This window comes from Zeugodacus cucurbitae, chromosome 6, assembly GCF_028554725.1.
Source record: "Zeugodacus cucurbitae isolate PBARC_wt_2022May chromosome 6, idZeuCucr1.2, whole genome shotgun sequence".
In the NCBI taxonomy this organism is placed as follows: domain Eukaryota; kingdom Metazoa; phylum Arthropoda; class Insecta; order Diptera; family Tephritidae; genus Zeugodacus; species Zeugodacus cucurbitae.
The window spans coordinates 44,529,897-44,551,820 of record NC_071671.1 but is presented as its reverse complement, the minus strand read 5'-3'; the positions used below and the strand labels follow the sequence as shown (position 1 = coordinate 44,551,820).

The 21,924-nt window shown below is 36.3% G+C and overlaps 3 protein-coding genes across 9 annotated transcripts in view; 2 read left to right on the top strand and 1 right to left on the bottom strand.

Moving 5' to 3' along the window:
- Nucleotides 1-590: 590 nt before the first annotated feature.
- Nucleotides 591-5,258, top strand: LOC105209810 (uncharacterized). The gene is made up of 5 exons (XM_011180416.3): nt 591-859; nt 928-1,747; nt 1,819-2,342; nt 2,404-3,247; nt 3,310-5,258. The coding sequence occupies exons 1-5, from the start codon at nt 818-820 to the stop codon at nt 4,845-4,847; spliced, it is 3,768 nt and encodes a 1,255-aa protein (XP_011178718.2). The 5' UTR covers nt 591-817; the 3' UTR covers nt 4,848-5,258.
- Nucleotides 5,259-7,039: 1,781 nt separating this feature from the next.
- LOC105209809 (DNA repair protein complementing XP-C cells homolog) lies at nt 7,040-14,061 on the bottom strand. Of its 2 annotated transcripts, XM_011180414.3 has the most exons (6): nt 13,746-14,059; nt 12,880-13,673; nt 8,591-10,698; nt 8,065-8,532; nt 7,824-7,992; nt 7,040-7,736 (listed from the first exon to the last, which is right to left on the bottom strand). In XM_011180414.3, exons 1-6 carry the CDS (start codon nt 13,925-13,927, stop codon nt 7,459-7,461), a joined length of 3,999 nt encoding a protein of 1,332 aa, XP_011178716.2. In that variant the 5' UTR covers nt 13,928-14,059; the 3' UTR covers nt 7,040-7,458. The 2 variants fall into 2 exon arrangements, with proteins under 2 accessions (XP_011178716.2, XP_028894661.2); XM_029038828.2 differs by lacking the exons at nt 7,040-7,736; nt 7,824-7,992; nt 8,065-8,532; nt 8,591-10,698 and having other exon boundaries at nt 11,714-13,673; nt 13,746-14,061.
- A 414-nt stretch (nt 14,062-14,475) lies between these two features.
- The window catches only part of LOC105209807 (transient receptor potential cation channel trpm), a 217,511-nt gene continuing 210,062 nt past the window's right edge, over nt 14,476-21,924 (top strand). For 2 of the 6 annotated variants that reach the window (XM_054233943.1, XM_054233950.1), the window contains exon 1: nt 20,723-21,853. The gene's annotated coding sequence lies outside the window, so the exon portion shown is untranslated. Of the gene's footprint in view, nt 14,685-16,397; nt 16,774-20,722; nt 21,854-21,924 lie in introns of those variants that run through there. The other 4 variants (XM_054233946.1, XM_054233945.1, XM_054233944.1 and 1 more) reach the window with 4 other exon arrangements.

The following is a 21,924-nucleotide window of genomic DNA, read 5'->3' as shown; positions in this document are numbered from 1 at the left end:
TTATTTTATTTTATTATTTTTTTTTTTTTTGATACTTATAGTTGTTAATTTTTTAATGCTTTTTGTTTGATTTGCTTACTCAATACATTTTTTTTATTAGAAAGTAAATTAAATAATTTTGTTTTTAATATATAAACTCTTTACAGATCTAAAATTATTTAAAAATGTTACTTATATCGGTAGAGTAACGATATAGTCTTATATTAACTATGAATGTATTTGTAAATAAAAAAAATGTTTTACACACAAATTTACAATTACTATATTTTATATTAAAAATAGTTTGTAAAATAAATAAACATAATAAATGTGCATATTTAAAAATTAAATTGTTAAATTTACATATGTGAGTAATACCAATAAAGTGAATTAAAACTGAAAGCAGAGTTTGATTTTGTTAGAAACTTTCGTTGAAAAATAAAAAAAAAAAACTGAAACACTAATTTAAAAACAATTATTAATTTAACGAATAAATTAAATTCATACAACGGCCTTAAATAAAGTAATCATTATATAACAACACTGTTGTTGCTTAACAGCTGTTTACCAAACCTGCATTCCGTACGCTTCCTAATAGGCAATTGACATTACACACGTACACACACATACAATATTTCTTGGTTGGCATTTTCAGCTGTTCATTGCACCCAAAACCACTTTTTGATGAAAGCAATTTTTGCAACTTCGCGAAAATTGTGCAATTCGTCTGCAAGCCAGATGGAAGAATGGAATTCAAAGTGAGCTTTACACATATTGAAATTAACAGTCTGCGCTAAACAGGCAACTTAAAGACTGCGTGTTGTAGAGACTAGAAAATATGGCTAGTTACCCACACTGCGCTGTGCGCGTTAAAGTCAAGGTAAATGTGTTAGCAAATGGAAAACAATAGAAAGCATTTTCAACTCTATTTTTTGTTTTTGTGTGCAGAAATGCGAACTAAATCTGCCATGTGAATGGCGTAAATTTAGTGTCGATCCGCAAATCACATCACTGGAAGTGCTCTACTCATTGCTCGCTAAAGCATTTGACATTAAATCGGATTTCTCAATCAAATATAAAGCATTCGATCCAGCAGGCAATGAGATATACTTATCTGTACTATCCGATTGGGATTTGGATGCAGCCTTTCTACGCATACACAATCTCGCTATACAAACAGCAACGGAACCATGTTTAATGCTGCAAATCGACATTAAACCATTCACAGAGGTGCGAGAATGGGATATTGACGCAACAGCTACAACAAGTGTTTTAGCCAATAGCAGCAGCGGTAGTGGCAGCGCTAGTGTCAATGCACTTTCACCCAGTTTTTCGGCGAATACGGGTGTGCGTGAGGCAATCTCGCCACTGCAACAGTCGATAGGTGCATCACAGAAATATGTGCAGAACATGCAAACAAAACTACCGGGTCTCATAATGAACCATATGGAGAAGACTTTCTCAATTGTGCAGAAAGCGTTCAATTTGTCAGAGGAAACAATGGCCTCCTTACCGCCGCGTCCACCATTGGCTGACACTGAGTTTCGTGTGTTTCTGGACGCGCTGGGACAGATCAAACGTACCGATGAATTGCGTAAAGTGATATTTCTGGGCGGTATTGATCCCAGTTTGCGGCGCGTGGTGTGGAAACATATTTTGAACGTCTATCCACATGGCATGAATGGACATCAGCGCATGGATTATATGCGTAGAAAGTCGGAGCAATACATCAAGTTGCGCGATACGTGGATAAATGCGGTGAAGCAAGGTGTGTGTGTGTGTGTGATGTAAAATATAAAAAAAAATGTGTTCTAATAATTATTATTTTCGCTTTTCTAGGTTGCATTGCCGGTGAATTGTCATATGTCACAAGTATGGTGAAGAAGGACGTTCTGCGTACAGATCGTCTGCATCCTTTTTACGCTGGCAGCGATGACAATCAAAACATAGCCTCACTTTTCAATATTCTAACAACATATGCGCTCAATCATCCCTCGGTGAGTTATTGTCAAGGCATGTCGGATATCGCTTCACCGCTGTTGGTCACCATGAACGATGAGGCGCAGGCTTATATCTGTTTTTGTGCTATAATGTCACGTTTAAAGGGTAATTTCATGTTGGATGGCATAGCCATGACGCAGAAGTTCGCGCACCTCACAGAAGCGCTCAGTTTTTATGATCCCGAATTTTGGGAATACTTGAAATCGCAACAGGCCGACGACTTACTTTACTGCTATCGCTGGTTGTTGTTGGAATTAAAGCGCGAATTTCCCTTCGACGATGCGCTGCGTATGCTGGAAGTGCAATGGAGCTCATTGAAGTACGAGACCAGCATTTGCAAGGAACTCAATTTGTTTGAAAAGGCAAGTGTTAGCGAGTTTTTGTGTATTGTTATGAGTAAATCAATTTATACATTTACTACAGGAGTTTGTGCCTATTTCGGAAAGTCCAGCACCGACAAGCTCCAGCTCACTATCTAGCTCGTACGGTGCGCCAATTAGTCCCTCCTATTTGCTGGTGAAGTCGCGTGAAAACCCCTACACCAAGGTATGCGCACTACGCCGCCAAAGCTCATCGGCCTCACTGAATTCGTTGAGCTCATCGCTTAGTGCTGGCGGTGGCGTGTTAAATAACTTGCGTTTGGATGCAACAAAGCGTCTCAATCAGAGTCTCGATGATAATATGCCACGCGCAGTGGCATGCCGCAGACGACATTCATCGAAGGCACATCAAAGTCTAGACGAGTCCAAAATGCTCTTGCTGATGGAGGGCATGGAGGATGTAAAAAATGTGGAGGCAAACAACTTAACGTCCAAAACCAAAGATGAGGTTTATGCAGAGTTTAGTGAGGATGACGATGTGTTCGCTACCGGCGAATTGAGCGCAAATAAAGAGACGAATGATATTGAACACTTTATATTTCATCCAACAAATCCCTTCCTAGAAGATGGCATTACGAAAGAGGAAATAGCTAAAGTTTCGTCTCAAACACCGACAACCCATGTCAATACGGCAACGTTAAGTGAAAACGACGCCGGCGAAGTTACAGACGAAAACGGACTTATGGCAAAAATACCACAGCTGCCAAAGGGTATAGCGAAATTGCAAAATAAGAACATCTTATCGAACTACAACACCGTAAGCAATATAATAGCCAAACAAATTGCGAATGCTTCCAACGTGAGTGATAGCGTGCGACGCGTGAGTAGCGGCGGTGGTGGGCATTTTAGAGACCTAAAAGAGAAAATTGCGGCTACAAGCAGGAAAGGTGTGTATATTGTCATAAACATTTAGTAAATATGTATTTTAATTGAAACAACAAATTTGCAGGCATCTCCTTCGATGAACTCAGCAACACGGAAAAATCACAACAGAAATTGGTGAAAAATTTCAATGAATTTCTCAACTTCGCTGCAATGAATAAAAATCGCATTGCGGATAAGTTCGCCGCGACGCCATCGCCTATAACTGCTGCTGGCAACAACGATGCCAGTATGAATGCCTACAGCAAAGACAAATCGAAGACACCTTCGCCGACACACGCCTACAAGTCCACAACGGCGCAGACAACACCACATCCGCTTGTGCAGCTAACACGCAGCGCTTTTGTCTCCTCACTCGATGAGTCCGACTCATCATCGGTGCCCGATACGACATGGAGCGGTTCCACCGCCGCCACTGCAATACAACAGACGAACAACGCCAGTAATAATAGTTTGCACATGGAGCTTGCATCGTTGGGCTCCTCGACCGCACACACACCCGATCGCACACCAACATACGAACGTAAAATTGACGCGGCAGAGTTAACGGAAGCCTGTGAGCAAGCTGACGTGATCCGCACTCCAACAAAGCACTTGCCCGCTGAACCGAGTTTGACGCCCGACGATAGTCAAGATCAAGAGTATTACCCGATGTCGACACCTATCACGCGTGAGTTGCGCTTAGAGGCAGAAAATTTGGATCGTCAAGTGTTTGGTGAGCCTGTCGATAAGCTGCAGCCAACAGCCGTCAATTGCGATTTTGAGTACGAAAAACTCGACAGAGACTCTTTGGACCTGGTGGAGGATCTCAAAGAAAACGAGATTATCACCTGCCCTGACATAAGCGAATTGCTCATACGCAGACGCAGCCGTAATAGTCGTTCGCGAAGCAGTATAGAACCGCTGCAGCATGTAACCACAAGCACGCCTTGGCAAGATGCTGCTGAGCTGCCCAATAATGCAAAAATCGATAGCAATTCAAATGGCACCGACTCGTCGACGGCACAGTCAGCGTGTAGCGTGCTCAATCCTTTCGTCGATTCAACTGCAAGTCAGCTGTTAGATGGCATTACAGGTGGCTTGCACAACAGTAGTAGCTTGCCCGAAGTCCTGGTGCCGATTTCCACAGATACCGCCAACGCATCCCCAGTCGAGTTGGCCACCAATGCAGTTGATGAGATTGCCTTTACGAAGCCACCACTGGCTGCTGGCGAACGTGCAGCTATCGTAGGTTCAAGACCGCCTATTTTGCCGCCACCCAACGAATTCGGTGGTGGCAATCCCTTCCTGATGTTTCTATGCCTAACGCTGCTGTTGCAGCATCGCCAAACGATTATGAAAAGCGGTATGGATTACAATGAGATTGCGATGCATTTCGATAAGATGGTGCGCAAGCACGATGTTACGCGTGTGCTGAATCAAGCGCGTCGCATGTACATTAACTATCTGAAAGAGCAGAATGCCTACAAGCAGCAGCTGCAGCAGGCCACTGAGGTTACGCCAAGCAATGATATAAATAGGAACTCCAAGGCGCACGAGGTGACAGTAGCGCCACGCACAGGCGCAGGTTACAGTAGCACGATCGGCGCGACAACAAAGTCGTAGAGCAGCCGAACGCAGGGAATTAAACAGTGAAAGCAGCTACGTAGAAACACCAAAGAATTTTTTAATTGACTTACGTACTTAAACTTACACGAATTTGTTTTACTTATTTTTTTGTTATTTTTGTTATTAACTTTTTTAAACACACATTTAGGTTAGAGAAAGCGCTTTGTGCTTCAGAAGACTTTTTAGATTTAGATAATGCAGCGGGTCGGTGAAAGTGATGCGGTGCGTTTGAGTTAAAAAAGAATATATAAGCAAGTCAATGTGCTGGAAATTTGTTGTGTTGAATTATCGACTTTGAATTAGTGACGTTAAGAGATTTACAGAGATTATCACCGAGTTTAGTCATGTTTTTAAGCTCACTATTTCAGTTTCAATTAATTTGTTGTTTTATGCATTATTTATTAGTTATTTAATATAGTATTTATTTAGTTATTTTTGTTATGCTTTTTATTTCTTATTACCAGCATTACATTCACTGTCTGTCTGTACAAATTTTAAATGTGCGTTTATAGTAATTTATTTGATTAACTTGAACTTTAACTACAGATATTTTTGCACTGCTACTTAGTACACCTTTCATTACATTCCATTTGCAAAAAAAAAATAATTCACATAAATATATAACGCTTCTATTTTACAATCGTTCTTCATTGAACTCACACACATATGCGTAATGTTAGTAAGTTAAGGTTTTTTGCATATTACAATTTCAATATTTTTGATGTGACTAATAAATATGAAATTACAAAAATCTTATTGATTTGAATAATAAAAGTAAAAAGTAATTATTAAATACTTCGATAAAAAATATTTCGATTCGCTTAAATTGGATATGTATATATATATATATTATATACAAAGAAACAAAAATATATATTAATGAAAAATTAAGACTTAAGTCTATTGGTTAACTTTATCACATAATCTGTATGGTAAATAATAAGCAAAACAAATAAACATTTACTCTTAACATAAAGCAAAACATAAGCAGAAGTTTCAATTCCATGGGATTTTTTTTATTTCTTAAATTTGTATAAAATAAGGCGCAAAGGAGTGTAATTGGAATTTTGATCTGCATCTATTTGAGTCTTATTGGTTTTGAGATTAACTTGCAACCGTCCATCAAATTTCTAATCGCCCAACACCCATAAACAGCGACAGCCCCTATTTGAATATAATTTGCTACAACAATTCGAGCTCTGTGTCTACTATTGTATCTACAAGTACGCCATTCGGGGGCAGGGGGTCGATGAAGGTGTAAAAAGCTCGTCTGTGAATGGCGTTCAATGCTTGTCGAAAGTTTGTCGCATCCGAAGTCCTGACGGTATAGTCTTGTAAGTCGTCGACGGTACTCTTGATGGCTCTGGTAGGCGGTTCGGCTTCCAGTAGGTGACAAGGCAAGGATGATTTCCGCGAAAGCATCCCAACAGAAAATGTAGAGAGTATTTCGTTATGATCCTTCACAGGTAGCATACGGGCCTCACTGTGTAAGTGCTCGACCGGAGACATCAAGAGGCAACCTTTGGCTGCCCGGTGAGCGATGTTTTGACAAGTCCGAAGCTTCCTCATCTGAGTCCTACTGCATCCAGGCGACCATATTAGGGCTGCGTAGTAGTACAATCGCCTGGGCCAGCCGATTCTGCGATGTCACTATTCACTCGGATCAGTCCTGTTATTTCGGCCATCCAGACCTGTTTGGATCGGTAAGTTTTGGACTAATATTGTCATAATTTGAGCAACACCTTGCAGCAGGTCTTTTGATTCGTGCTGGCTATGTCTATGTCTAATCAATTAGAATTTTTTTTATTTTATATTATGCACGATCGACCATTTGCTGTGCATATATACGAATTTCACATCTAATTTATATAAAATCGCAAGTAATTAGACTAATTAATGTTTTTATAAAACGTTCATATTTCATATTTATATTTTAAACACTCTTTTCACGACTGTGCTTATTAATCGATACCGATAATTAACGATTGTTGTCAGTTCCGCTATAAACATAGGGCAATATGACGGAAGTAAAAAGTGAACACAATTAAAAGAGTTTAAAGGAGCAAATTCATGCATTTAGCTAACATCTATTATTGGAGTAGACTTTGTGTGAATAGCTATATCTTTACAACAACCAAATCAGAGGATATTTTATATACTAGAACAGAAAGAAAATATTTTGTATTGCTTAGAAAACTTTTTATTGAATCACAAGTAAGGCAAAACACAAAAATAGCGAACTTAAATAAATACAATGCTTGTATGGCGGAAATATAGTACACATTGAATAGACAAACACTTACTTGGCTTGGCTTTATTACAAAATTGACGAAAAGAAATGTTTAAATGTTTCATTGACACAAAATATGTATAATAGTATATAGTATTGTTTTATAAAACACAGTTTGTACTGTACCTATATACGTGGACCGGGTACATTTTATGTTATTTTATGGTATGAAAAACAGATACAGAGAAAAAACATGCGACTGTAAACAAAAAAAAACAAAATTCGCATATACGCGCAAAGAACACAAAAAATACAATTCATAGAATCGTCTGGCAAAAATAAACAATAATAAACTTGTAACTTCGAATTTCGGAACCTTTAAAAATTATACTTCTTCTTTAGTCGCTCGCGGATAATCAAACCTTTAATGAGTTTCTTCCAATTGCCATACACACGTGCCTCATATTTATCTTGTTCCTTCTTCTCTTGCTCCTCCTGATCTTGATACCAAGCCGCCGTCACTTGATCGGCAAACTCCTCACAGACGACAAAACCATCGTAAAGTGGATGACAGGCACCTTGATGGAAGTCAAAACCAATCACTGCGTGTGCACAATCGATGCCCAGTTTTTTGCAAATGCGATTTAAACCCGACACTGTAAGCAAACAGAATTTTTTGATTGAGTGTGTATGTGGAAATAAAAAAAAGATATTTGTGCTTTCATTTCATGTATGTAACTTACAACGTAAGTGTACAGTTTTCTTGGGCAACATGCACTCTTTGAATAGTTCCACATTTCCATAGGCATTGCGCGGCACAATACCATCCTCAGCAGTTGGTGGCTCATAATCCTGTGTCTGCCAATATCCAAATATCTCCAGCGGTTGATCTTTTATGACCGTTTGCGTTAACTAAAGTAGCGAAAAGTTTGTATTGAATTAAATGATACATAATGTAAGCCAGCAGAGTTTTTTCGCATTTACCCGATCCCACTTGGGGCGTGCCTTTACAATTTTATAAGGCTGTTCACCCAACTTGACTGTACGCGCCTGTTTCAGCCAAATGTCGCGCGAATGTAGCGTGTGCACACATTCACGCGCATATACCGGTTCGCCACGTACAAAACCCAATGTTGGTGGTTCCGGTGGGTAGATGGCTTGAAATTTGAGTAAGTGACGCTCAAGCGCATATAACGGATGATCCTTATACTCAGCAATTGAGGTTGGCATCGGCTTCTCTTCGTGTATACGACGTAACTCCTGATCCTCGCGTATGTCACGAGCTGTGCGTTGACCATAGTATGGTGCAAAGGCTGCCTCCACCCAGGCGCGTTCAACACGTGACTTGCGTACAGTTGTTGTCCAATTGGGACAATAACGAGCAGTCACATCCTTAATGCTCAAATCATTTTGGAATGCGAACACGTAGGCGAAAGTGGAGGATGCGGCTTTCTAAGTATGCTTCCATTTTAGTTTATCCATTTTCAATACAAAATCACTTAGTACTTACCCTGATCGCCTCTACGGAGTGTAATTTGCCTTTAAACAACTCTATGCAGACCCACTGCTCTTCCGCATCGGACCACACTTCCACCCAAATATCAGCAGCTGCGGGATTACGCTTCACCATGCCGCCGCCACCTTCCTCCTCATCGGACGACAGCACACGGCGGTCCACCGGTTTCTTGGCTGGTAATTTTGGCGCCTTTTTCGGCTGCTTCGGTGGTGACGGTTCAAAGTCTTCATCGGAATTGTCTTCACGCGATTGAGATTTATTTTGCAACTTTTTCAATTGTGGACGCTTACTTTTAGACGACGATGACGACTTCTCCAAACTATCATCAGCCCCATCCAACTGCGGCACTGGTGGTAGTTTTTTATCACCACCCGGCACCTCATTGGATTTTTGCCGCGAACGCAATATGCGTCCGGCTCTTGTGCTGCCTGCAACGCTGGTACCATGTTGTTGTAAAAAATCTGTTGAAATTAATACTTTCTGCTTGGGACTTTTAGATCTGGTGCGTGCTGGGACACGTCCAGTTTTCGGCAGTGCTTTTGCGTCGGTTGTAGATTCGGGAAATTTATTTCGATAATCTGTGCTCTGTAGGAACGTTGGTGAGATATGCATTTTGGGCGATTTACTGCGAGAACGGGTCACACGCGTACGGCTGCTACCGGCCTGTGGTTGGTTCTCGCGTTCGGCAGTGACAACGGTTTTACCTGATTGAATTACGATTTTCGGTATAACAGGTGAACCCACCTGTATTACTGGTTTCGCGCTTTTAGTTGCCGCTATTGGCTTATTTACTACTGGCTTCTCAGCGGCAGTTTGTCGCTTGTGTCGTGTAATCGTCGTTGCTTCCACGCTGAGACAAGGCTTATCAGCCGATAAGTCGAGCTTGTCACGTTCATCGGGATTCGTGACATTTCTTTTGCTCTTTAGACGCGAAAGCTTCGGTTTTACGTCTTTTGTTGCCAATTTTTCTTTTGAGGTGTTTAATAGCTGCTTCTCATCCGCTGTCGTGTCTGCTGCTTTTGTTACTTTGGTCGGAGCTCTTTTTGATGACTTTTGTGTATCTAGAACTGCTTCCAGTTTTACAATTTTATTTATAATTTCAGTTCGATCTTCCGCTTTTAACACAGCGAGCTTTGAACTTGGTGTCTTTTTGCTGCCAATGTGAGCACTCTTTTGCACCGTTTCTTTATCGTGACTTTTTGCAACTAACTTATCACGAGTATCTTTTGCAGGATCCTTAAGCCCTTTCTCTTTTTCTTTCATGAGTTTCTCTTTCACCGCCTTCTCACTGCACTTATCGCGTACTTTCTCTTTTTCTTTATCCTTCTTATGCTCCTCTTTCACAATCTTTTCTTTGGATTTTGCAACCTTTTCTTTGCTGGTCTTCTCCGCCAACTCACCATGCAGCTTTTTCCCCTCCGCTCCACTGGCTATGTCACTCTCGACTTTCAATTTCTTTACCTCCACTGCATCCTCCTCCACTTTCTTATCCCCCTCGCGCTTCAATTTGATCGTCAGTAGATCAGATGCCGCCGGTCGCAGCGGCAGCGGCTGCATATTAACTACCAACCGACACTGTAATCCCATCGCACGCAGTAATACCACAAATATAAATACAAAATCCTGTTTGCAACTAGCCTCCTTACGTTTAATCTGCGCCATGAGCTCCCGCTTCACTCGCCGCCTACTTTTACGCATCTTCTCACCATATAAATTCGGCGAAGCCAACTTCACGGCCGTCTTATACCATGTGACCATTGACTCAAAGTATTTGATTTCGGTGCCACGCTCTGGTGGATAAGCATTGCTGCTCGGCAACAGTTTCAATGCGGCCTGCATCAGTGGTGTGCCGTTCAGCATGCGATTGTAACGGTAACTGCGCGCAAAACAACACAACAACGTAGTTTTGTGTAAATTCAAATAACGTTCTTTCAAATCACGATTCAATTTTCGCCTGAGCGCCAACTCTAAATCCTGTTGTTTCTTCTCCTTGTTGCGGCGCTGCTTGCCAGGCAGCTCCACATGTATCTCCAGACCTTCCGAGGTGTTCAGCAGCGCGCTGGAGTCGTGTGTGGTTGAGTACGACACGGAGTGTGTGTCTTCTGAAATTATTGAGAAAAACGCAGGAGCAAGCGTAAGTAAAATTATCATAGCCGGTTGTTTTTTGTTAGTAGTTGTAAGTAGTAAGTTTTCGACAGCGTTGCGTTGAAGAGTTTTTGTTAGTGACTGCGAGTGGAAGCGGTAGCTAGACGCAGACGCAAATATGTAGAAAATACAAACAAACTACGGAATACTAAAGATACACATATTAAACGTCACCAAAATAGATTTAATGTAAAGCTTAAACCTATGTATATTGACCACCACCATAAAGTACCCAACAAAACTATTTTTTATTTTACTTTTTTCATTAATTTGTTTGCATTTTTATTTTCCACTTAAACGTGTGAGTATGTGTGTACTTGTGTGCAAGTGTTATCGTGCGGCTTAAAATCCAAATAATTTATTATGCATTGTTTAATAGTATTATTTTTTTGGGGTTTTACTTGAATTCAACTACATTCATTATTTAACGTTTAATTGTTTGAGAACTTTACCATACGTGTATTAACTACAGCCCCGCTAAAAGTTAAAATTGTTTTATTTTTATTTTTTTTTTTTTGTTAACAATTTTTGCTTTATATTTGATATTTCTTTAGTTTTTCTTTTAATTTACTTTTTTGTTTATATTTGTTAATTTTTGCGCATTTTCTTATGCCAAACACTTAGCTTTGCTTAATTTCATTTTTGAATACATGATTTAAAGTAAATTCGTTAACAATCAGTTCGAGTTAATTAATGAATCTATATATGAATGTATATATGTTTTATATTGAATATGTAACAAACAAATGAAAGTTACATTACGTTTTATTAATGTTTTTAGTAACTGAAATTTTAGGTTAAGTGAATTTTTGTGATTTTTAATAAGTAAAAATTAATTAAAGAGTGTTGCAAATTATTATTTCAGAGTTTATATTAAAAAATATATTTTATGGAATTTTTTTTTACAAAGCCAGTTTTTAAGCATTGTTTTCAGAAATTATATTAGATTAAAATTGTAATTTTTTTTAATTTAATATATATTAAAACTGCTTTTTTGTTGCATAAAGCCTGTCACTAAATTAAATTTTACAACACCACGCGCAATATTATAACACTTAAAAAATTATAATTACACTAAAGTGGAATATAAATCAATAAATGCAAGCATCATAACATTAGTAGGCATTTAATGTAATATTTTGAAAGTAATACATATTGTTTATAGCTGCTCGAGAACATATTTTAGGTTTATTGGCATTTAAAATATGACGTGCAGTTATCTATTTCTATTAAATTGTAAATAGGAAGTTAGTTATGTTTGTATACTTTTTATGCATATTTGACACACCGATGATTTTAAGTTATTTTTTTAATTTTTAATATTTTATTCGAATGTAGAGCTAAAATGGTTCCTGCTCAGTCACTTAGAAACCATTTTCCCTTTAATTACATGAATAGATTAGTCTAAACACTAATGCATACGTATATAAGCGCTTCAAATTGCAAATGATAAAGACTGTTATAGATAATCTATTGTTCGCACAAATTTCATCACTATCAATACTTTGAATATAAGAACAATTCTAGCTACATTAATATGTTTTCGAAATATTTAATTGCTTTACTAGCTATAATACTTTACTTCATATACATATATAATTTTAATTATTACACTCTTTTAACAATACTTAACCATGTCTCACCAGCACCAAGACAGATACATACAGTGGTTTAGGTACTTGGGTATTGAATATTTTCTAATTTTGCTGCTATTGTTTAAACAGAAGCTGTGGCAAACTAATGCTTAAAGAGTTAATAGTTTAGATATAAAAACTATATATTTAAATTAATAAACACACACTTTGTTATACAGTTTGAACAAAGAATTATTGTTTGAACTGTTAATTGTAAAACGTGTAAGTGGCATCTACTGATTCACTGTTTTAAAATATATCTAAAAAGCTGAATTTGCGCTTATTCGCATGTTTGTCAACCACCTCTATTACTTATAAACTTCAAATTACCGTTAAAGTATGTGTATATGAACTATTTTATGTTAAAATCGAGAAAGAAAAACTTATGAACGCATAATGTACGCACAAACCTACACACAGTCTCATTTGAACAATTGGAAGCGCATTTTAGACATTTTATTAGTAGCACTCTACCACTCACAGTCCACTATTTGCGTTTCCTACCTGCTACTTCCTCAAAGTCCGAATCATCCGTATCGCCTGCCAAAACCGTTGAAGCTGGTCGCGTTTTGGTATGCCGCTTGACGCGTGTCGACTTTGTTTTGCTTAGCTTGATTGGCGCACGTTCAACATCGCATTCGTCATCTTCCTCTTCGCCATCATCCTTCGATTTAACACTGCGCAAGACAGCATTACTTTGCTTTTCGCCCAATGCAAGTAGCGAGTTGACATCCATAGCGTTTGCATTCACATTTTCACCAGTTGTTTTGGTGTTCTGCTCTTTGCTTTCAGCAGCACGTTTCGCTATGGTCTCCTTGGCACGCTCCAGACTATTGACATTATCCAATAAATTTGCAAAATCAAATGATTTTCCATTTGCCTGTTCATCGGCGCTAGATTCGTTGTTATCCTCTGAACCCGAATCAGACAGTTTCGTAATACCCGCATTGCAGTCGAAAATCGGTGCTGGGGAAGTGGATTTTGCCTTGTCTACATGTTGAACGTTGAAGAAACTCGATTGAAAATCAATATCATCTGGATTTACCAGATAATCTTCGACGCTCGATTCGCTGCTGGAGTCGTTGCCAGGTTCGCCACTTTCATTGGGCACTTTGGCGTTTTTTGAAGCCGTTCGTGAAGTTGACGCCGATGGTGAATTACTGCCAGCACTGTTGGGTGACGGAAAAGTTTTTGGTGGTGGCCGATATTTGTTGAAAAGTTTGGTGCGCAGTGATTGACCAGTGGCTTTGCGTTTCTTAATGGCAGTTTGCTTTACAGTTGCTTTAGACGATGTGCCCCTATTAAAGTTTAACACACATACATATATAAATATATATAAACAATTTCACAACAAATGATAATGCACTCACTTTCTTCTACCTACAGCACCCGTTCCACTGATATTTTGCGCGCCTGCAATTTGACGATGCTCCTCGAAATCGCTATCATCGTCGTCAGATGATTCGCCACCACGCACATCTTTTGTTGGCTTCCATTCATCTTCACTGGCTGAAAAGCCTTCAGACATTGACTCTTCTTCCTCGTCCGACATTTTTATGCACAACCTACGCGCGGAAAAAAATATATTCTTTTCGCATCAAGAAATTTGTTCTGCTATATCGATTTTTTGACGCTGTTTGAAATTAGTTGTGAATTCTTCTTCTATACGCTTTAGTGATATATTCACAATAAGTAAGCGTCTGACAGTGGGATTTTGGTAGTCCTGTATATTTTTGGCAACATTGAAAACTACCGCCAATTATGAAATATTTTGAAGTATGAATATGAAGAGAATAAAAGTTTTAAGTAAAACTTTTTTTTTGCAAATTTTTAAATAGATTTTATAATAAAGATAATATTAGCTTTACTTAGTATTTTAAATTTTTACGCCTCAAAGATCGGTGCATATTTTCTATCGGAAGGCAAGCGTGTTATTAATTGTAATATCCCGTAAGTATTTCCGGTCTTGACTCTGAAATCCATCCATGTAATATCAATGGAAGGCAATTATTATATAGAAGATAATTGATATTAGATGATTTTTTTTGCTGGCTATATTTAGATGACCAACGGCAGACACCACACCACTAAAACTATGAAGTAGTTATTCAACAACCGTTTGTATGTGCACAGGTGTGTTTGTTTAAATTTTATTAAAAAAACTGTGTTGTGTGAATGCTTCAGTAGTGTGACGTCATTTGGACACATTTGAAAATGAAAACAGTGGAGTCGCGTATAGTCGAGTGGATATCCTTAAAAATATCCTATACATACGAATTTATATGCATGCAGCTAACAAATCCATAATTGTGAGTATAAATGTTACTAAGCTATATTTTCATAAATTTAGTTGACAAATTTCTAAACTCTAAAATATTGTCATTATATCGCGGTTATGCAATTTAAAATTGATTTACTTACACTCTTTCATTACACAAGCTATTCAAAATGGCAAACTAAGCGCTAAGTTTCACCCGATAAGCAAGAACCTTACACACATACAAATGTATGTATGTAACGTATCGCAGTCAAATTAGCAAGCATGCAAACTTTTTTCGCAAAAAAGAGTCCAAGTTGAGGTAGGTCATGGCATGGAAAGGAGCAACACGGTCAAAACACGAAAAAGGGAACACATTCAAAAAATCACTTGTAAACTTGTGTGTTTGTGCCTTAAACGAAAGCGCAACAAATCGAACGCATGTTGTTGTGATAGTTATTGGGGCCAACTTTTGTATGTGTATGTGGGTGTGTGTGTGTGTTATGTCGCGCGCTAAAGTGGAGCATTATTATGCGACAAAATGGAATCGGAGAGCACGTGCTTTCTATATGTCATGTGCTCACGGCATGTTTACTTTTATCCTGCACAAGCACAGTTATAACTGTATTCCATTCTTTTTTATTAGCGCTAATTGTCAGACAGCAGCGGCATAATGTACAGGACATATTTTAAAAAGGAATTTGTAATGTATGCAACATATTTAAACAAATTAGCCGAATGTTTACCTTCTTTATGAAGGTGCTTTCTAAATACGAAGGTGAAAACAAAGTGTTTTACGGCGAATATTATTTGTTGATCCTGCGCACTGCGTGCCGTTGCTTTTTTGCTTTGCCCTCACATATGCAGCAAGGAACGCATAAAAATTTGACTACTGCATTCCTAGTTTGATTTAATTCGAGACAGTTCCTTTCGGATTTTAGCTGTGAGCGGTCGCTAATTAGAAATCGTACTCCGTTTTATCGCACCACATTGTTGTGGCTTTTTAGAAATTGGCCAGCTAAAAATTAAAACGTGTTTTTTAACGTTATTTAATTCTTTTGTTGAAAGTGTTTTATATACCGTTAAATAACGCATGGGATATATTTACTGTTGAAATGTGTTAAGTTACAAATAAAAAGTGTTAGATTACAATACAAAATCGAATAGTTTTTCAAATCGAAGCGTGCACAGTTAGTTGCGTATTGGAATATAAAAAACTTAATTAATTAATTTTCATTCAAAACTTTTATGAGTAGGTATGATATTCTGACTAATATAAAGTTTTCATAAATATAAAATATATTATAGCTTTTACAAAAGAATCCTTTAAAATGCAAAAAAAAAAAAAACAAAAAAAAAAAAAAAGCAATAAAGTTCTTCGGGTTTCGTCATTTAATATTCATTATAAATTACAAAAAGTCTCTTAAACAACTATTTCTTAGTCATATTCATCAAATTCCATTATATTTTCAATAATTTTGTAGATATTTTAGTTTCGTACTGCCGGTCTTATCTTCAGTAATATGGTATAAAAAATTAATAAATATATAATATTTTGTTCATAACTATGTGAAGCAATTTAAACTAACCTTGATGTAATAGAATACTGAGCAATTGTTACAATGAATACCCCTTTTCCGGCAAATAAGCGTTTTCCCTTTCAATTAGTACTTGTCAGAAAAGTGTTGGCATCACTGTTGCTGACAGCTGTGCGAAGAAATGTCAAAAGAACACATGCAAAGAAAGTACGTAATCAAAACAAGATGAAATTGGGCGAATTTCTTGCGCCCACAAAATCGAAAATTTGAGTTCATTCTCGTTCTGTTTTGCATCGTGTTCAGTCCTCTGATTTTATTCTCGTTATCTTCGCGCGTTTGTTCTTGCCTCGTCGTCAGATGTTTGATATGTACTTGGATTAAAAATTGTTCAAAACAACTTATTAAGTGTGGATTAACTGGTGCATTAAAACAAAAAAAAAAAACGTAATAATTATTTCGCAAAAAATTAAGAACAAAATGCAGTGATTGTGTGTTGAAAACGTGCTTCATAACAATACTAATTGTAGAAACGGAATTAATGCAATGATTATGACAAAAATCGCTTTCATTGCATAAAAAGTGAATTGGAAAGGAAAACATAGTGTACGACATAATGAAAATTAATTAATTGCCTGAGAAATGTATAATCTTTATGTATGAATGTGCTTTACAACTATGCCGGAGTTAATATTATTCTAAGTAATCTGTTAGTGCAAATCGCTTTTGTGATAGCAGCGCGCGCATCTTGTTAGGAAGCAGACAATGCTTTATCAATGGGGTGGCGGTGGTGAGCGGTGATCACTAAGCAGCAGTCAGCTGGTCCAAGAGGTCATCACTCAGCGCCCGCACCCGTCCGAGCAACTATTGAAGGGCTGAGACATTGACTTTCCATTTGTTTCTTGCTAACCCGTCCAGTTACGTAGCAATGTGAAACGCCACACACTTGCGTGGCATACACTTACCAACGTATATGTGTATATACATATGTAGCTGTCTGATTTAGTTTATTTTTGTAGTTTTTGGTGCTATATTCATATGTTTATTTCATAATAACTTCGCATACATGTTTTTCGAAATGCATGCTATGAGTTTGAAGTAGCGCAATTAGTTTGTCTAGTGAAAAGTACTGAGCATGAAAAAATGAATAAATTAAATTATTTGGTTAAAGGTGCGAAACAATAAAAATTCTTAGCTGGTAATAACATTTGAAATTTTTTAAAGATACATACAAAATAAATTGTTGTGTGCGCTGCGGGCATTATTTAAATATTTACGTTCTTGCAAAAAATGATAATGAATTTTAAAATGAAAAGTTTCTACTGTGCACACAAGTTTAATATCGCTAATTAGCGTACATCAGCGCTTTAAAATACCGCTTCAAAATTACGTACGCACCGATATCAAATCAATGCATAATTTTATATAAAAAAAAATAAAAATAATGATTGTTGTTAAAACACGGTTAAAAACCAGTGCATTAACCTCAGAGAAAGCCTTACCGGTTTCAAAATAATTGTATTTGCAGGCAAAAGTGTTTAACCTGGCCAATATTTTGCATGAGTCGTACTTCTGACTTTGTTATCTGGTGTTATTAAGGTCTTTAAGCTAATTACCTGGGCATATTACGCGTATTGTGATTATGTATCATTATTTAACGGAATCGTTTTCAATCCCGAGGTTATTTAAGAATACAATTAAGTAACTAAATGATTTCAATAGGTGATGATGAGCGGTATGTGTGTTATTAGGAGTAATTCTTTCCACTGATGTATTTATATTGATCGTATAAAATTTCTTATAATAACTTACTGATCCAAACTGGTTCAGATCGTCGAAATGACAGCCCTGATAAAATCCGGGTCAATTCCAAAACTGGCTATAGTGAGAATTGAATATAAAACTCTACGTAGAGTTGAAAGCCTTGAGAAGAACGTATTCTTATTGGGAAATTACCATTTTTAGGCCTTTTTTTGCCTTCAACTGTTCTGTCTAAGAACGCATAATTAGTAGGTATTTTGTGGTAGATATTTATATACACATACACATATATGTGTAAACTATTAATGTATTCGCCCAAAATTAAATTTAAAAATATGTTTAATTTCTCCAAACGAGATAAGCACTCGCTTCTACTATGATTTTGACAAGTTGCTGACATTATCGTTATCACTTTACCTGTGCTGTCTGTCTGAACTAAACTACGTTGTTAGCGAAAATACCTTTTATCTTTGCATTATTATTATCAAAACAAACTATAAATTTAATTTATTTAAGAAGTGTGCTAGCTTTGTTGGCCAGAGCCAGTGCAGCGGAAACTCAGTCGAATTTGAAAATATGATCGAATAATAACTATGTGTTATGTGTTTACGTGCATTTCACAAATGCATATGAAATTGTTTACTTTCTGCCCTGTTGGCTGCAACGCCATAACGCTGTACATTGTCATCGCACTGTCGATGAGCACAGCGTCTCAACCACCCGCTACCTTGTTATTGCACTGTGGCCATTGGAAAAACATCACTTTGCATTAGGGCATCTGGATTTTTAAGTGCAGCAGTGAATATGCAACGGCACTTGTAGTTTTTACAACTAATAATTTGACGATGCCATGTTCTTCAATAAACTCACTGCGCTTCTACATATTAACAAGTGGCTTTCAATGTAATTTCCGCAAATATACATTTGCCCTAAACATTGCCTTCAATTGCTATCTATTATAATATATTTGGAAATCTGTATGTATGTTTTACATTTGTGCACTTTTATATGCGTTCATATTCAAAATTAATATCCAAAATCAGTGAGTGGTAAAGTGTAATAAATTACTGTGTATTATAAACAATGTGCCGGCCCGTGCTTTGTGCGCTCCATGTATTGTGTACTTTTAGCAGCTATTTGAACGCATAGTGGCTTCTATTATTTGTCTATTATTATGCGGTTTATTTATTTGAATATGCATTGTTGCTTTCAATTAACTGAATGATGAGGTTATGCCAGTGATTGTGATGTGAAACAGCCAAACTGATTGAAAAGCGGCGTTAAAATTGATCATCCAACATTATAAAGGCAAATAAAGTGCTACTAAATTAATTTACTTGCAACTACAAAATTGTAAAATTCAATTATTAGTGGTAGCTGTGTTTCATAACCAAATTTTATGTTTTATTATTTCTCTGTGCTTCTGTATAAATACTGAAATTGAATAGTTTGCTAAGCCGATGTGATTATAAAAGAAAATAAAAAAATTTAGTTCATATGAAAATATGTACAAAGGATGCCAATGTGTTCATTCAATACTTCTACTAAAAATTTCAAAAAAAAAGAAATATTTTTATTATTATCAAAATTCGAAACAAGAGCACAATATTTTGCGGAAAATCACTAAAAATTGCTTTTATACATAAATAAAATCCGCCATTAAATATGAATATAATAGAGTGATCAAAAGGATTTTGAACAGCTGGAAATTATTTCTCAGTTTTTAATTAAGCCGACGGCTAAATCAGTATTAAATATTATACATTTTTTTTTTATAAAAATTTACTTTAACATATGAACGATGTTGAATAATAATTTAACTTCATATGTTTGAGCTCAAGTTTTCGTCCGCTTTAAACGCTGCAATTTTTATTGGCAACACTGTCATTTAGATGGGAGAACAGCTCATTTTTGTTTACAATCGTTTTATAAGTATTTAATTTAAATTTTTAAATATTCTGTAAAAAACTAATTGAAACTAATACTGAATTCGTGTTCTGTAAAAATATAAATATAATATAGATTTTTAATTAACCTCCGCAGTTTTGCATAGTACTAAAATAACCAGAAATGTAAATATTTTATTTTAAATGTAAATATTTAAGTACATTAGGTAAACAAGTTTTGAGCGTTGTGGAGTTATACCCTTCGGCCAACGAATTCGCTGTTTCCTTGCTACTCTTATCAGTTACATGTCTTAAGTACCTTAATAAGTAGTGTTTTTAAACTGCAAATGACCCTTGAAGTCAGGTATACCACTCGTGACGGTTGTTATATTAAAGTTCCACTTGGTTCTTGGTTTCTTAAGTAGTTACTCTCAAGCCGTTAGACGACAAAACTGATAATGTAACCTCGGTTATCTTGATGAATTGAAGTTTTAAGTTCTTCTCAAAAGTAGTATTGTTATTGTTTATAAGAACATAAAAGGGGTTAGATTAAAAATATTTGTTTTCTGTGAGTTACTTAAAAAGTCATTTAATAAAACAATAAAAATATACAATAACTATAAAATTAAACAAAATTAGGCAACATATAAAAATATTTATTTATTATAAATAAAAATTGAAAAATTTAGTGATAAAACATCCACGCAAATAAAATATTTAGCTCTGTTTATACACAAATTGTGTCATCAATAAAGAATTAAGAAAAAAATAACTAAATTAAAATTTGTATTCTTCAATTTTATAGTACAAATCACATATTCAATATACATATTCAATATACATATGAGCACAAAAAAACAACACAAAATTGTGTATTTGTGTGTGTCTTGACAGCGGTTACTTTATAGAATTTCCATTACCCAGCGAAAAGAAACTGTAAAAAATAAAAATAATAAAAAATTGAAAAAAAAAAATTAAAATTGTGTGAGCTACTGAACTGACCTTAATCAAAAGCAAATAAAAACAACAGCAACAATAAAAGCGTATAAAAACAAATATAAAAGATCGAGAAGATGCCGCAAGTAGCATTTCAATGAATGGAAAATAATAAAAGCTAATTTAATTACAATAAAAAACGGAAAATAAAAACAAAAAGACAAAGTAAATAGAATTTAAGGATAAACAATAAAAATTTGTTAAAAATTGTGTACAATACATACATACAAACATACACAAATAAAAAAAAAAACACACACAAAAACAAGAAGAAAATGTTGTAACAAGTGTTGAGTGTTTGTGTGCATTTTTGTGTGAATTTTTCTCAACTACATTTGCTCGTATGTTTATCTATCTATTCATTTAAGCGCTCGCCAGTCTCGCTCCTCAACGAACGCGTCCACCGTCAGCACGCTAAGGAATTTTATTTGAATTGCAATTGAATTCAAAGAAATCGTAAAGATATTGAGAAATAAAACAACAATAACAACAACTACAAAAGTATATACACAAGCAAACGAAAAAAAATATAAAAAACAACAACAACAGCAAAGGTCTTTTCAAAAGCCAACGAATTAAATAAGAAATTCTGTTAAATTACTTTCAATTTTGATTACATCAACGAAGCGGCGTGCACAGGCACACACACATACACACAGAGAGACAACAACAACGTGCTCACATCACAACAACAACAGCGTATCCAGACCAGCCCAAACCACCCACTCGCGTGAGGCGTACGTGTGTGCTATTGGCTTGTAGACACAATCATATAACTGTATAGGCAAGCAGACCGACACACATACATATTCTCCTACAAACACACACTGAAACGTTCACCTTACTTATATGAGCACCTTGAACCTCAGCCGCAACTGGTTGCTCTTGTTGTTGTTGGCGTCGTCTAATCATCATCATATTTTGTCATAGCTTCTAATTGTTGAAGACAACGTTCGCGTGTTGCTGTTGTTGTACAGCGCTCAGATAGTGAAATACACTCCACTCGACTCGATAGCACTTGAGTGCTTTGGAATGTTTAATTGGTGAGTGAGCTTATTTTTTATAAAATAAAAAAAAAAACTTTGAAATTTTTTTTCTATTTTCTAGTCATTCA

Bases quoted from the DNA above. Each gene is read 5' to 3' on its own strand.
- LOC105209810 (XM_011180416.3), top strand. From the start codon at position 818: ATGGCTAGTTACCCACACTGCGCTGTGCGCGTTAAAGTCAAG. The intron at 1,748-1,818 runs GTGTGTGTGTGT...TCGCTTTTCTAG, and splicing joins GATAAATGCGGTGAAGCAAG to GTTGCATTGCCGGTGAATTG. The intron at 3,248-3,309 runs GTGTGTATATTG...ACAAATTTGCAG, and splicing joins TGCGGCTACAAGCAGGAAAG to GCATCTCCTTCGATGAACTC.
- LOC105209809 (XM_011180414.3), bottom strand. From the start codon at position 13,927: ATGTCGGACGAGGAAGAAGAGTCAATGTCTGAAGGCTTTTCAGCCAGT. The intron at 10,699-12,879 runs GTAGGAAACGCA...CAATAATTTCAG, and splicing joins GGACTTTGAGGAAGTAGCAG to AAGACACACACTCCGTGTCG. The intron at 7,993-8,064 runs GTAAATGCGAAA...TCGCTACTTTAG, and splicing joins CACGCCCCAAGTGGGATCGG to TTAACGCAAACGGTCATAAA.